This window comes from Aythya marila (assembly GCF_965140915.1).
Source record: "Aythya marila genome assembly, chromosome: 2".
NCBI classification, from domain to species: Eukaryota; Metazoa; Chordata; class Aves; order Anseriformes; family Anatidae; genus Aythya; species Aythya marila.
Window position 1 is genome coordinate 66,198,389 of NC_139043.1, and position 16,478 is coordinate 66,214,866.

A 16,478-nucleotide genomic window follows, 5' to 3' on the forward strand; every position below is an offset into this window, starting at 1 on the left:
TAAAAAGTTGAAATGCCTCTTAAGCTTGTTCTTTGAAATTCTGAATACATGTAACCACACCTTTTGATAGTGCATTTATTTGCATCAACCAGGCATTAAAAGAAGCAATACAACAATACAATATAAAATGTAACAATGTTTCCAGAATGACTATTTACTCAAAACACGGTCCTAGTAGTGGTAAATTAAAAAAAGTCTGTGTACCGCCTATAGAGTATAATTGCAACATTAGGTAAGAACAATCTAGGATATATGTTGCCATACAGTTATAAGATAGCTCAGTTCAATTCCGAGCTCTTCCACAGACTGTGATGGCTTACGAATCACTTCATGTCTTCATGTGTGAATTAGTGATAATACACTTCTCTTTACAAGACATTACAAGTATCCCAGGAAACGGAAAAAAAAACAAAACAAAAAAAAAAACAACACAAGAACTTGCACAAGCGTGCAGGGTTAGACACCACAGAGTTTAACTGGAAATCATGCACCAATATGAAACATGAACTTGACTTTGTGGCAAATCAATTTAAGTCACTCAGTTATCTTACACATAGGTTTACAGAAATGAAGATACGGTCATAATAAAGTCTCAAAGCTGACTGACTCATTTGGACAAAGTCCCAATGATTTTTTTGTTAAACAATAGTTTCCCTATTTCCCTTAAATTATTTTAAGCAATCACAATATCACCTTGTTAAAGCAGTACCAGTAATGCCAAGGTATCACCTTTTTTATTTTATTTAATTAAAGGTGTTAAACTGCTACACTATGCTGCAGGTGTTGTAAAGAATCTGACTTTTTGGTCATCAGGAAAAAGGAAAAAAATCAGTATGACAACCATCTTAAGTTTTTAATCAAAAATCTTATTAAAATGATGGTGATACCCACAATAATTAATGGGAACAGGGAAGAAGAGGACACACCAAGACTAATCACTTCCAAATCACTTCCACCTTCCACTGAAAAGAATTATAATCTACTTTTCAGACACGTGCACTTATGGCATTTCAAAGTTCCCCAAAAAATATTATTTTAAAAGACAGTAACTTTACTGAAATTGAAAAAATATTTTCCCTAATACATCAATAGCAAGAGAAAGGGGCAGGGGGAGATTACTAAGTTTGCTTTCCTGGAAATCCATCTCTGAAAGCTTTTTGCATAGGACTTCTAACATCAGAACTTGCTCTACAAACACCAAAACACCCCAGTCAGAGCAAACAAAAATTGCAGTGATGAACAGATTTTAACTTTTTATTTTATTTTATTTTAATCTGTACACAGACACACACTGAAATAAATCAAGTGACCTCACCAGAACAAAAGGTAACCCTGGAACTGGATGAGCTCTTCAGAGCCTCCTCTGGTTCTTACTCCATGTTTACAGTACATACACTGCACTGCTGCTGCTCCTATCTATTTGGAGGAGCTACAATATGCTCTTAAACATTGTTACTGGAAAAAGTCCTGCAGACTAATCCCACTTGCCCTTTTTATGGCAGACAAACAAATTCCCTCCTTCCAGGAGAAAAGAGTCGCTTACCCAAGCAACATCACTGCCTAGGATACATTAAAGAAGTGAGACTCTTAGAAAAGCATTGTATGCATTACTCAAGGGATACAGGAGAAAAGGGGAGATAAGGAGGATAAGGAGGGAAGGCAGCAGTAAGACAAGTTGGAACATAGACCTTTCATCCCTGATCCCTAAATAAGCCATGTAACCACCTGTCCTAGAAAGGCTGTATAGGCTACAACAGCTGGCCAATATTAAAAAACATAATCCAATTCAAGGATTCCATTAAAAGACCCGTTTTAAAATTTGTTAGCAGTTTATTATTGGGGAAAAAAAAAAAAAGAATATTAGCCCATACCTTTCCAATGAATGTGTTTGCCACTCTTGTAACAACAGGTCTAAGAATTCAAAGGAACGCCTAAGAAGACAGAATAAGAAGTTGTAATTAAGACTCCTGTCCTCCAATTTGCTTGTAGAATAACCAGTAGCTTTATTCTTTCCCCCTGAGGGAAAGGAATACCTAAAAATGTGTGGATCTGTTATACCACAACATTGGTCTGCTTACTGGAAAGTTAAAATAATTGGTATACAAAGAAAACATGCAAGCTAACTAACCCTAAATTTCAAAAATATATGTGGTTCAATTAGCCATCTGTTGTTCAAGTAATGCTATTACACATATGCTGTTCGTTTTATTAGCCCTATAGTAAGAGGCAAATAAATCTTAAAAAACTGTTCAAAATATAAAATCTAAATATAAAAATGAGTACTCTAAGAATTCAGCTATTAAGTTATACCTTAATGTTTATACAGCATTGTACTTCTGTCCCATACACCACTCCCACCCTTTCACGTATCATTACTGAGTGTGTAGCATGAAGGAAAACATGACACCATTAACACAGGGACATGCATACAGAAAGCACTCCTAAATGTTTGCTGACACTGTACGCACTAAGTTATGTAACTGCATTTATTATTAAATTAGAATTTTTGACAACTTAGCAGATATCTATTAGCAAATGGCATACTTTAAAATACATTTGAAGCTACATGCTGGTGAATAAATCAAACTGATAAACATTAGGAAGGTGCAGTTAACTGAGACTTCCAAAAGGTAGTGCACTCTATTGCTGGGAACTTTTTTTCTCTGGTTATGTTGCAACTTTAACCTGTTCTGAAGGAGAAGATTTCATTTTTGTTCTGTCCAAATCTTTTGGGCACCTATAAGACATGGCAAAAAGCCCTGAAAGGCTTATAAAGTCTTCTCATTACTGTAACTTATTTCCTTTTTCTTTATAAAGGAACGAAGTTGGTACATGATGCGATTTTGGCCTTTCGTTGATCATCACCAGATTATGTACCGCAGGACCAAAAACCACCTAGTGCTCCTCAGAAGACTACATTAAGTGGAAGCAATGGGAATTATTTTGCAGTCAAACCTGAAGTTAAAACACATCAATAATCTGGGCTGATACAACACTTGCTTTGTGTGCAAAGGCAGGTTAAACAGAATAAACAGTTTAGACGCTCAGGCAATTTCTGGCACATACACAGCTACACAGCTTTCATGGTTAATGTGGGTCCAGAAACAGCATTAACTGCTTTTGTGAGATTCTGTGCAGAAAGCGACACTTTATCAGAATCCAATTAATTTCCTCAAGATCCAGTCAAAATCTTTAAGTACCATTTTCTTGGAAAAACAACATGCTAAAAAGATGCACCTCAGCAGTTAAATATGCTACCAGATAGATCTATCACATGCTATCTAACCTAACAGCCAGTGTCTCAAACCTCACCCCACAGCATGGTGGACTTATTAATTTGGGCACAATATGAGCCAGCCATAGCCTAGCTCCAAGGATTCACACCGCATTGCACAAGATTTATCAGGTCCTCCTGGAAACAAGAGAGCAATGTGCTGGCAAACACCATATGCAGGAGTGCATCTACCGTAGGCCTGCCAGGCTTAGTGCCTCAAACTGCAGTTAACAGGCTCAGGCTCGTTCTTTGCAAGGACATGCACACCTGTTTCATGCTCTCACAATGCCTCTCAAACCTGTTTTGATTTCTTACTAGCCTAAGCACCACAGATTCAACCTTTCCCCTCCCACCTTTATGGTTTTAAATTAGTAGGTACTTTTTACAAGTGTTATGAAAACTTTAAATTAGAATTAATTCTGCAGAAGGATACTGTGTATGTTCCTGAATTCGTCAGAAAGTACCCTTCTTTCACAATGCCTGAGTGACTTTGATGAAATTCATTTTTATTGTTTATTAGATAATTGTTTCTTGTATTCAGGACTGAAAGCGATCCATCTTCAAAGCTTTTTATTTTCAAAATACAATCATTGTATTTAAAAAGCAACAGCTTGAATATTTTGCTGTTTGAGAATATTGTAATATACTGACCTTCTAACTGCAACTGATTTTGAGGTACAGTTGCTTGTTATTAAAGGTATGAGTCGGGGCACATGGGTATGCTGAAAAAAAAGCATAACAAAGCAGTTAATGACAAAGGCATTCCTGAATCTGTGTTGTTGTAATTGAACAGAATTAGAAATGTAACAAAAATAGCAACTGATCACTTTAAAATACTGAAACTACATGTAGAACACTATTAAATGGGAGACTGTTGCTGCTGTATGAGTCAACTACCGCCCCTCCCCCCAAGATCAAGCAAAAACCACTTCCAATACCATCAATAACTACATCACAATATGCAATATTTAGCTGTCAGAAGTCATATCTGAAGGCTCAAATGTAACCATCTCCTCAGAGGAGTTCTAAACTGTCCTTATTTTAGCTTTCCCTTGGGAAAAACAAATAAATGAATCATAGACATAGTCTTAAAATCAGAGTTGTGGAGCAAAAAGACAATTATCAACCTGAAACTATGGGCATCTTTTTACGGATCAATATAGTTAGTGCTAAAAACACTGAATTCCTTTTAATGCAAAATATGTCAATAAAATAACATATATCATGTAATCCAAGCAAATTTACATATATAATCCATACAGAAACACCTACCATCCTCAAGGGAAAACCCTTGAACACTTAAAGTGGGTAAAATAAACTACATTAAACTTGGATTCAATACTTCCATCCAGAATTAAAGCAGGCTTCCTTCAGCTAATCTTAATTAATTGTAGATGTAAAGTATTACCTTTTTAAACCCAAGTAAGAGTAACATAATTCAACACATCCGTACAGCCTCCATTATTATTGTGAAATTGTAGCTGTAAAAAAGGCTTAAAAACTATAGTTCAGAACAATTCCATGCACTGCATATATCAGCCTTTCTCCTTGTTACAGAGTATAAACACACAAACCAAGAAAGTAGAGAGAATTAGCAGTTCTCCCAGTACTGCCAACTTCAGAATTAGCAGGGAGTGAGCCCAAAAACCCAGTAAAGCCTAGCAGTTGCATTTGTTCCTACTGATATATTTGTAAACAGTTTTTTTTTCTTTGCATAGCTTTCAAATTTAACTGTCATATCACTGCTAGACAGGGAACAATAAGCAATGTTGCAGGGAAACAATAAAATACTTTAATGTATGAAGAAACTCGTATGTTCCGAATCCATATCAACAGTGTACTTTCTGGAAAATATTTGGCAAGGGACTCAAGGGCTTAAGCTTGTTTTTAAGACTGCACATTTCCTACAACACCCCTTTGAAGCTGCACTGATATATCCTTCCTCCCAACTCACTTGGCAGGTCAATTGCCCAACCTAAATCTCACCTCCCACTGGAAAACATTTTCCAACACCATGCAGTCTCATCATAACTTTTTTTTTTCTTTTCTTTTCTTAATATACACAATGTAAATCAGTAATTTGAAAAAAAAAAAAAGTCTAAAAAGAAATAAGACCACACCATAAGAACTATCTGGAGATGAAACATGAAGTCCAATAAAGGGGCAAAGATGAGACAGAGCTCTTCAAAATAACTGGGAAAATGCTGAATATACATACACGAATGTAACACCACCCTCTTTTTATTGTGGACTTGCTCTCACAGCAGCTCCATATTAAAGCACCAATATACGAAATGGCTCTAAGTCTTTTCTGGTTTGAGTTTTTAGGCACAGCTCAGGCTCCAAAAGCTGTAATGGCTTGGGATCTAAATATGAAACTGATAATACACTTTCCTTCAACTACTCTCATTTAATCTAAAGGAAAGAAATCCATGGAGAGTGGGACTGTGTCTGCCAGACTGATTCATTTTCCTTCTTCCACTAAAGCCTGAATCGAATGACAGTCAAAATACATTGCATATACCATTTACTTGTTGGGAATTTGAATGCACTGCATGAACTCCATGCCTCTTATCTACTATGTTAAATTACAGCTAAAAATAACAGAAGTTTTAACAAAATCACAGCAGCTATAGCTGATGTGTAAACTCATCTTCACCTGAACTGAACAAATAGATAATATAGTTTGGTAATTTTTTTTTTTTTTATTTCATGTTGCTTTCTAGTAGTCTTTGATTTTGCTTCTGTAAGCAACAAGAAAGGGTTATTTTCCTACATGTCTGAGCTTGTCTAATATGTCTAATATAATTAAAGTTATATTAGACACACACACATATATATATACATATATACATATATATGTATATATATGTGTGTGTCTAATATAACTTTGATTATACTATGTAAGGGTGTATTCCTTCCTCCTCTCTAAACTCTGTGCCATTAGTCATCTCACAGTGCATTAAAAGACTGGCTAGGGTGGGAGGGAAGAATACCAACGCTTCTTAGCCCAAGCCCTCATGTAGAGGTAATGCAGAAAGTCTCAGAGCACATTTTTAGAGGAACGGTTAGACTTTACAATAAACACAGATTCTAAAACACAACACGGATGGCAATAGAATGCGTGAGTGGTTAAAACAGTTAGATTCAACAATTAGAAATTGAGAAATTATTTTTAACAATTTTGAAAACTATGGCTATGGATGAAATCCTAGTGAACACAACTAAGTGTCAAACATTAAGAAACTAGAGAACAATCTAGCTTTTAATGTAGAAACTACATGCAACCTCCCACTCCTATGTGAAATATAAGTAAGGCAGTACAAGTTCCAGAAGTCTAGTTAATTATCTTGGTTCAGACACAGGTTGGTAGCAGGTGCTTAAGGGATAGACAATAAGAAACAGAGCTAGCATACAGTACTCTACCTATGCCATAATTTTAAGGAGTCAGTAGCTTACAAAGTTCTTAATCCAAAGGATTAAAAATCTCTGTTGGGCTTTTCTTCCACAAAGTTTGGACTTCCTCTTCACTCTTGAACTTTTCCTTCCTCTTCTTCTAAATTGGAATTATATGTCTTGTATATATTATCTATATATTATTTTTATTGATATGATGTTTATTTTTATTGTTTTCATATTTATTTATTTATTTTGAATTCATACTTTTTGGTGAAAGTATTTTAATGTATTTGTTACTAGCTTGTTGACTGATACTTTGTCTTTAGCAAAAAGTCAGCTAACTTTCAAAGTAACCTTTTTTTAAAAATATATTCAATTAACATCCTATAAGAATCATGAAAACAGACTTGCTTTCAAAACGTATACTACTACTACTACCTTTACCATAACATTGCTGTGCTAGTGATAAATAATATTGTCCAACCATATAAAAATATTTTTTCATTGTTTAATAAACATTTTAGACTTTTAAAGAATGTTTATATAATCCTAATATTTCCAAACTAGTCATATCTCTGGTAAGAGCAGGTACGTCAACATTTCTAGCAAAAAAATTGACCCAGTAACACTTACCCGAATAATGAACCTAATCGCTGCACACCCTGATGTTGCCATCACTTTGGCACTGTTGGGAACCAGATTAAAAAGAGTAGGCACAATAGCTTCAGCGCCATGATCGAACTTGTTTCCCAAAACAGTTGAAAGATGGCTATGTAGGAAAGAAAGAAAATCAGTTAATAAAAATCAGTACTTTTAATTTTTTTAATGTACAATAAACTTTATTATTTTAAACATCTCTCTACAAACAACAGCATTTCTTAATTTCATTATTTCCAAAACCTTGCCTTATTGGAAAAACAGGATTTCATAGTTCCTTGGAGCACTACGTTCAGTTCTGGGGCCTTCAGCACCAGAAGGACATGGAAGCATTAGAACAAGTCCAGAGGAGGGCCATGAAGTTGATTAAGGGCTGTAGCACCTATCCTATGAGTATAGGCTGAGGCAGTTGGGATTATTCAGCCTGGAGAAGAGAAGGCTCCAGGGAGACCTCATAACAGCCTTCCAGTACCTAAAGGGGGCTACAGGACAGCAGGGGAGGGACTATTTGCCAGGGAGTGTAGTGATAGGGCACGGAGCAATGGCTTTAAACTAAAAGAGGGTAGATTTAGATTACACAGAAGGAAGAAATTCCTCACTGCGAGGGTGGTGAGGCACTGGCACAGGTTCCCTGGAGAAGATATGGATGCCCCATCCCTGGAGGTGTTCAAGGCCAGTCTGGATGGGGCTTTGGGCAACCTGGTCTCGTGGGAGGTGTCCCTGCACAAGGCAGGAGCTTGGAATTACATGGTCTTTAAGGTCCCTTCCATCCCAAACCATCCTAGGATTTTATGATTTGCAGAATATTTCTGTTGCTTAGCAGACATATTAGAAGGCTTAACTATATAACTTTATTTCATAATGAAAAATCAATACTACAACTTGAAAAGCTAATATTCTCAATTACAATGCTGGCAAAACTACTGAGTTTATTGTGATTAGCCATCCATAAAAACCATCTCCCTCATTTATTCAAATTATGATTTCAATTAAACACTTCTGCCATGCAAAGAGACTACATATACATGTATTAAAAAAATACAGCCTACTGAAAATTACATCAAATGCATCTATGTTTTAGGTCTCATGAAATATTCCAAATTTTTAGGCCAGGATGAGGACGTTTGCACAACATACTTATGCTACTACTGACTTCATCTTAGGAAGATTTTGGATTATTTTCTCAAACCCTGAATTTCCCTGTCAAGGATTGCTTTATGCTCCAACAGGCCTCCACGATCCATTCAGCTGAAACCTAGAAGAGCAAGGGTGAATTCTGGGCCATACCTGTCTCACATAGCCACTAAATATTACTGGCTACATTAATGCCTTTACAGAAGGGGGAGGAGATAGGAATGGGAAAAAATGCTCTGATGAAAAAAAAAAAAAAAAAAAAAAAGAAAAGAAAAAAAGAAAAAAGGCTTCCCCTTCAACCCCCTTGAACCCCCCTTGATATTTACCCCTCAAGATAACAAGGGTGCAGGTCTTATTTCTGTTAGCCAATGCTTTTAAGATTGCCATGGAAATTAAAGATATCAGATCATCAGACCACAGCATTTTTGTTTAAACTTTCACTTGATTTTTTCCTTTTTACATTGCATGTCCAGCAATTAAAGTCAAGTTGAAGGGCTGTAAAAACCAGAGAGCTCTTTTTATTATTATAAATAGTCACAGTGAAGTCCTGTGCCAATCACCCAAACTTAAGTACTTCTAATATTAGTTCCCAATATTACAGCAGTACTTACAGTTGTTTGTACTTAGTCTAGTGATGTTAACTTGTTCTTCACATAGAATCTTTTAGAGGATTATCGACCGTATTTATCAACTAAAAGAACAAATTCCTTTGAAATGTTTCTTTGATATTTTCTCTACAGCTTCAGATCTTGACTCTGTCAGTAATAGCGTCTTGTTGGACTACTATACAATCTTTCCTGCAACACTGGTAAAGCACCTTACAACAGTCGATTTCGCACTGAAGTCTAGCAATGTACACAAACACACGTAAACTATACTTACGCTACAGTAATGCATGCTTCTCTAACCACCTGGGATCTAAGATCCTTGGCTGACAGCTTGAACGCACCATCCAACAACCGTAAGTGCTGGAAAAATCCATCATACTGTGCAGCTCCAGCAACAAGCAATGACCGAACTTTCTTGAGCTAAAAAATTTAAAGCATTTCATTTTGCACACTACTAATATGTATTTCTAAAGATAAAGTATTAATTTACTGCAAAACTGTACATAAACATTTTGAAACTAGAGACATGCATAAGGTAAGTCTTGAGACAATCATGCTAAATGTATTAAGAGTGCAACTGTTTCCATAAAAGTGTAATTCCATAGAAGAGGAACATTACTTCAATCAGCAATACTGAACTTCAAGCAAATCATTTTGAACTATAAGGTAATAATTTGAAACTGTTAAGAAGAAAAAACTACTACTGAAATTCTAGAGCTGAAGTCACAGATCCCAGTCCACAAATATACAAACACTATTCTGTTCATGTACCCTTTTCTAAACACTTACTAAGATACCATAAACTAGATCAAAAGATACATATATGCCACATACAAAAGGAAACATTTTAATTCTTAAATCCTTAAATCAAACTTATAGCCATACATAAGAATTACAAATGTTAGCAGTTTACGTGCAGAATATGCAAAAAAAATAACAACAAACACCATACACGATAGCTTTTGGAAAAGCTTTCACTTCAAAGTCAAGAAAATGCATTTCAGCCTCTTAAAATCCTTGCAAAATCTTATTCTGAAATGATTTGATACATGGAAACTGAAGGTTTTGGAATCTAAAATTAAAGTGGCTTTGATTATCAGGAATGTAATCACTAAGAACATTTTTTTTTAAATATCCAGTCATCTGTGTTATATGAAATACATTCACCCCACAATTAAAATCAGATAAAAAGCTTACCGCATTAGTTCGTTGATCCCAATCATGCTTGTCATCTGAGAGGATTTCCCTGATTTTGTTCAACGTTTCTTCAAGTTCTCGACTAGAATAGATCTGAAACATTAAAAGCACAGAAAACTTGTATTGTTAGCATTTTGGTTAACCTGATGAAGGAAGCTAGCTTGAGAAGACTAGAAATTCAATTATAATTGTGAAAATCTTGCCCCTCTTATCTAGTTCCAGAGAACTACGCAAAAGGTAGAAAGTGTTTTAAGGCAAATCTAAATTCACTCAGCAGTGAATATTCATTCATTAACAGAAAAACTGAAGAATGAACATCTTCCTCAAGACTTCACCTTCCATCTCTGTGACAACCTAACTAGAATTTCATTATGTTCACGTTTGTCTAAAATTTCCACTCATATTGAATTGTAATCTAAAAAACACTCTGTTGCACTGTTATTGCAATACAATTTCATTTTCATACCCACTATTATAATGGGTACTAATTACTCAACCAACTTATTAAAAGCCAATGAAACTCTCTTGGGGCAAGGGACTTTCTTCCTCATTAAAAAGTTGTGATACTACAAGGAACTAACTGGGCTGTTAGTCAACACTAAAATAAAATGTGTCCGAAAAAATAAAAGCTTCCATAGCTTCTATATATATTACTATTTCACGCCTATCACTTATTAACTCACAGAATCAGCAAGTAAATATAAAGAGCAGCCTTCAGACTCCTCTGTTCTCTACATACTAATTCCAGCAAAATTGAAACCTGACAACCTAATCATACATCAGTCACTATTTGGCAATACATTAATTAATTAATTTATTGATAACTGCAAGTGCAACAGTGAATTTCTAAACAAGAAAAAAATGTTAATACATTTTCACAGAAATAAACTGACTTCCCTTTGATTCTCATAGACATAAGGCACGGAACATTCTATTCTGCTTCCACTTTCCACTTTGCTTTGCACTGTCCATGCAAAATGTAATTTTTTTCTTCTTCTTCCCCCAGCTTGAGAAAAAATTATATGAAAAGGATATGAAACAGATTACTAACCAGAACACTGATTTGTTTTTCAGCAACATATTTTCAACTAGAGATTACTAATCCCTGGGATCCTAAATTCTCAGGTTGTACCAGCAGAGGTTTAGGTTGGATATTAGGAGACATTTCTTTACTGAAAGGGTTGCTTAGCATTGGAACAGGCTGCCCAGTGAAGTGGTTGAGTCACCATCCCTGAAGCCCTTCAAGAAACACTTAGATATAGAACTTAGCATGGTGTAGTGGAGGACTTTAGTACTAGGTTAAAAAATGGATTAGATGATCTTAGAGGTCTTTTCCAACCCAAACAATTCTATGATTCTTTACAAACACATATTGGGCTACATTCAGTTGCCCACACACAGGCAGCTGGTGCCATTTGAGGCATCCAGACCGGGCTGGCAGACGTAACACAGGGCTTCAAGGAGACCCATGCCCTTACCAAGTGTAAGCTGGAAACCAGCATAATAACTTACATAGCACCTGAATAGTAGTAGCTGATAGTCACTCTATCTATTCAAGTCCAAAACGTAGTTTTTCTATGTTCTAGAGCACAGAGCATGTTGGGGGAGGCAAGGACCAATGGTTATGAAGACCTTGGTTTGCTGAAGAGCCTTGATGCTGGTCTCTTGAACACACGGTTCTGTGCATATACCCACACCTTTTATCTTACTGGAGAAAGATTTAGGAATGTGTCTCTATCCTGTTCTGCAGTTGAGCTGAAACCGTATCACAGAACCACAGAATTGTCTAGGTTGGAAGAGACCTCAAGATCATCGAGTCCAACCTCTGACCTAACACTTAACAAGTCCTCCACTAAACCATATCCCTAAGTTCAACATCTAAACGTCTTTTAAAGACCTCCAGGGATGGTGACTCAACCACTTCCCTGGGCAGCCCGTTCCAATGTCTAACAACCCTTTCGGTAAAGAAGTTCTTCCTAATATCCAACCTAAAACACCCCTGGCACAACTTTAGCCTGTTCCCCCTCGTCCTGTCATCAGGCATGTGGGAGAACAGACCAACCCCCACCTCACTACAGCCTCCTTTAAGGTATCCATAGAGTGCAATAAGGTCGCCCCTGAGCCTCCTCTTCTCCAGGCTGAACAAACCCAGCTCCCTCAGCCGCTCCCCCTAAGACTTGTTTTCTAGACCACTCACCAGCTTCGCTGCCCTTCTCTGGACTCACTTGAGCACCTCCATGTCCTTCTTGTAGTGACGGGCCCAAATCTGAACACAGTACTCAAGGTACGGCCTCACCAGAGCTGAGTACAGGGGGATGATCACTTCCCTAGCCCTGATGGCCACACTACTTCTTATACAAGCCAGGATGCTGTTGGCCTTCTTGGCCACCTGAGCACACTGCTGGCTCATATTCAGCTGACTGTCAACCAATACTCCCAGGTCCTTCTCCGTCAGGTATATTTTCCATAAAATATTTTATTTCCCTATGCAAATTGAAATTACTACAAGAGTTGTTTGAAATAAAGACTAGCTTTCCAAGTTCTTGAGTATACTGAACAAATTCTTGCAGTAGATACAGGACTTGGACTCACCAATGATTTCTATTTTTGATCTAATGCTTTAGTAACAGAACACAGTTATGGAGGCCTCTATTTCATGGAAGACATCTATGCTCTAGACCATCTGCATATTTAGTTTGTCTGATAAACAGGGTAGGAATCACTTCATAAATGAATGAGTTAGCACACCTACACCAGCTTCATGCAGAAAACACTGTCTGCATATGCTTTAACAACAGAATTAACATTTCAATTACCACACAGCTACGTAAGCATTTTTTTCTTCAAGGTACATGTGTGGAAACAAATTAGCAATTCTATCTACACAGGAGACACGACTGCAACCATAAAAAACAAATGCTATTCTTCATGATTACATCTTTCTTCACACCTAGAAGTCTACAGTAATCTAATGCAGAACTTATTTTAAAAGGGTGAAGAATTTAATGAAGAAAGTCAATTCAAGCATAACAGACTTCCTATTCCACTACTCATAAAGACTGAACTTGAGTTCTGTATCACCATTTAATACACAACTTGTGTATACTGGTAGTGTGTAATACTTATTAGAAAACACATTCACTGTAACACTAGTAGCACAGGTACCAACCATATTGTTCGGAATAAATACCCTATGTGTCTCAATGAAAATTTCATTTGATTAAATTGCATGTCATCATACGGAGATCCTTATATGACTTCTAAAAGCGGTCACTGGTCAAGTAAAGATGCGATTTTACATTTTTGGTGACCATAATGTCATCAGAACCTGCAATAATTCAACCTTCTCAGGTTTCCCCCTTTACCATCATCCACCTTGCCCTGTTCTTCCCAATTCAATAGCCAAACACAGAAGCAACATACACAATAGCTTTAAGTTAGCGCCACATGCATGCCTAGGCAAAGAACTTTTTTTCCTTTAATTGCCCAGCACAAATATATGCAATTTCTGCTATTCAAATTGACATTTTAATGAGGAATTTAATAAGTGGCATAATTTTGATTGACATGAAATTAAAACTTTTCCACCAAAAATCTCAAAGTACTAAGTTTCTCCATACTTACATCAGTTTCAGAGAGGTAAAAAGTAATATTTTAATAATTTCTTTTTTTTCTCTGCCCTTGATTAATTATGCTTTTAGAAAGCCAACATGCAGTTTTGTGTTCAGGCAATGATAATACATTTTTTGTTTGTAAGTTTCTAAGTCAGACATAAATACAAACAATTAAATTTGTTTTGAAAATAAATCTAGCTAATAATGGGAGTTATTCCTAATATTCTGATTACTGAAGTTTCCTCTTCAATTTAAACACAAGTGAAAAAAGAGGTGTAAAATTATTATGTTTGTAATCTAAATGTGCAGGTACAATACTGTCATCGCAGTACAATGAGCAAAGGACACTTGTTAGCAAAAAGCCATCATACTATATCTCAAAATAAGCTATCTTCATAAACTGCAGTTATCCATCAGAGGGCAACATGCACATATATCAGTAACAGCAACTGCAACATCAAAGACTGAAAACTTAAAAGCTCAAACACAAATTAGAGCAGTAACTATATAAACAGAAACTATTTTCAATATGGGAATTACAAATTCCCATAGATAGAAGTAAATTATGTGACATTACTAGAGGATTAATGATGAGCAGTCACTAAAACAGGTTACTATTGAAGCAGATCCACCAGTGGAGGCTTTTAAGATCACGTCAAACATATACAGTAAATAATCTGAATTTATTTGATTAGTCCAGAAGCACAAACTTGATTCAAAATTAGACCCATTTCCATAATGTAGTTCCCTCCCTTACCACCACTGAAGCCACTACTAAAACCCACACAAACGTAATGAAAAGACAGGCAGACACAGTAACAAACAAACAACTAACTCCCTTTCCCCATTTTGTCTGACAAGTTTCCTTCACTTTTAGATTAACGTGGCAAACTGCAGATCATGAACATTCTCCATACATTCTAGTACAGAAAATTCTCTCTTCCATAGTAATCAACACAGTCTCAGAATATGGGATTTTTATTTTTTTTAAAAGAAGCATGAGATTGTCCACAATCAGAAACCTGAAGTTGGGACAGCAGGAAGTTGTTATTCTTAAGGATACAATTTATTTATTTATTTTTGCCTGGCCTTACATTCTCATTTGTGAACCCAATAATTTATTTTAGGGTCAAAGAAACATCTCCTGTTACTCCCCACCTCAATTCAGGTGACATTAGTAAGGAAAAGTGAATCATCCAGTAGAGTCAGACAGAAAAATCACACCTACTGGTCAATGACATATAGTCATACCACTTTTTATTACCTAGTGTTATTAACCAATTTAAGTAATTAGAGAACTCCGCTTGGGACCTCAAACATTAAAGTAACAAATTAGAGGCAGAACGTTTTCAGTGCTGTTGCAAATTACTCTGTTCAGCATAATGAAGATAAACAGTATCAGAAGTTCCATGGTTTTGCCCTCCAAAGAATTCTGAACAGTTCAGAGAAGCAAAGAAGAAATACAAAAGTCCTACAGTATAAGACAAAGATTTGCTTGATATGACAGGAACCATGGAGATAAAGTGTTCCTTCATAAAAGCAGAGTAATTCTGCCTACAAAAGGAGATCCAACCAATAGAATACCATCGTCTTCGGAAATAGAAATAGAACTAAAGTACCTATCAAGAGATTCAAAATCCTTCTGGCGTTCAGAAACTGTGCCTGAGTTTTTGGTCATCTTCCACTCCTCAGTCCCTCAAAGAAAACTTATTCAAAATTGAAGATACAAACATGTTAGGTGACCCAACCTTGTGTGAAAGTACCAAGTATAAGCAATTCCCACACTTAAGGAATAGAAATTAAAATCTTATCTTTCAACTAAGAACTCCGCATCCAACAAGTTCATTATCTTTCAAATAAGTCACTAGATTTGTTTTTTTGTTTGTTTGTTTGTTTTTTTGAAGTGCTGCTACAGATGGGGGCATATATGCCAGACATGCATCATTACAATTCAGACAGATTTTTAAAATATAATTCTTGGTTTTTAAATTATTTGCCTGAATTATCGTTAGTTGCTTATCCCATGAAATTACAGTCCTAGGTTTTCCAACACCTATGGAAATCTTTTTCTTATCAAAACTGAAATATGCAATTATTTTCAGTAGCTCCTTGGAAAAGATTAAACAAAGTAATAACGGATTCTACCTGAAACACAAAGTAATTATAATTAGTAGGACAATTTTAAAAGGTTAGTTTTGTAACTAACAACTGGAAAAAAAACGAAGCTTTCCATGGAGACTACATTTTCAGAAAGAAGGAAAAGTAATGACACTCAGTTAAGAGACTACAAAATTATATATAAAAGAAAAAAAAGCGTAAGCTAAGACAATGTAAATAGCACATTCCTGAAAACAAAAGCTAGTATATGCAACATCTTACCTGTACAGTAGGAACATCTGTAAATGCCTTAATAAAATCATCTTCATCAACAGCTCCAGCTCCTCCTTCTTTAGAGGAACCTACATAAACATAAAATACTGTTAAACAATATCTAATGCATATCAAGGTTTTCAAAATGAAATAACTGTCTTTCACCATACCTATTTTCAAACATTTAATAAAACTCACAAAAAGCCTGAAAACTGTCTAAAATTG

The 16,478-nt window shown here is 35.9% G+C and overlaps 1 protein-coding gene across 12 annotated transcripts in view; it reads right to left on the minus strand.

Moving 5' to 3' along the window:
- The window catches only part of CLASP2 (cytoplasmic linker associated protein 2), a 136,708-nt gene that overhangs the window by 58,653 nt on the left and 61,577 nt on the right, over nucleotides 1–16,478 (minus strand). For all 12 annotated transcript variants that reach the window (XM_082754919.1, XM_082754920.1, XM_082754928.1 and 9 more), the window contains 6 exons: nucleotides 16,263–16,342; nucleotides 10,270–10,362; nucleotides 9,347–9,492; nucleotides 7,307–7,442; nucleotides 3,926–3,996; nucleotides 1,872–1,931 (listed from right to left, as the gene is read on the minus strand). In XM_082754919.1, coding sequence (XP_082611045.1) covers nucleotides 1,872–1,931; nucleotides 3,926–3,996; nucleotides 7,307–7,442; nucleotides 9,347–9,492; nucleotides 10,270–10,362; nucleotides 16,263–16,342 — 586 coding nt within the window. The remainder of the gene's footprint in view (nucleotides 1–1,871; nucleotides 1,932–3,925; nucleotides 3,997–7,306; nucleotides 7,443–9,346; nucleotides 9,493–10,269; nucleotides 10,363–16,262; nucleotides 16,343–16,478) is intronic.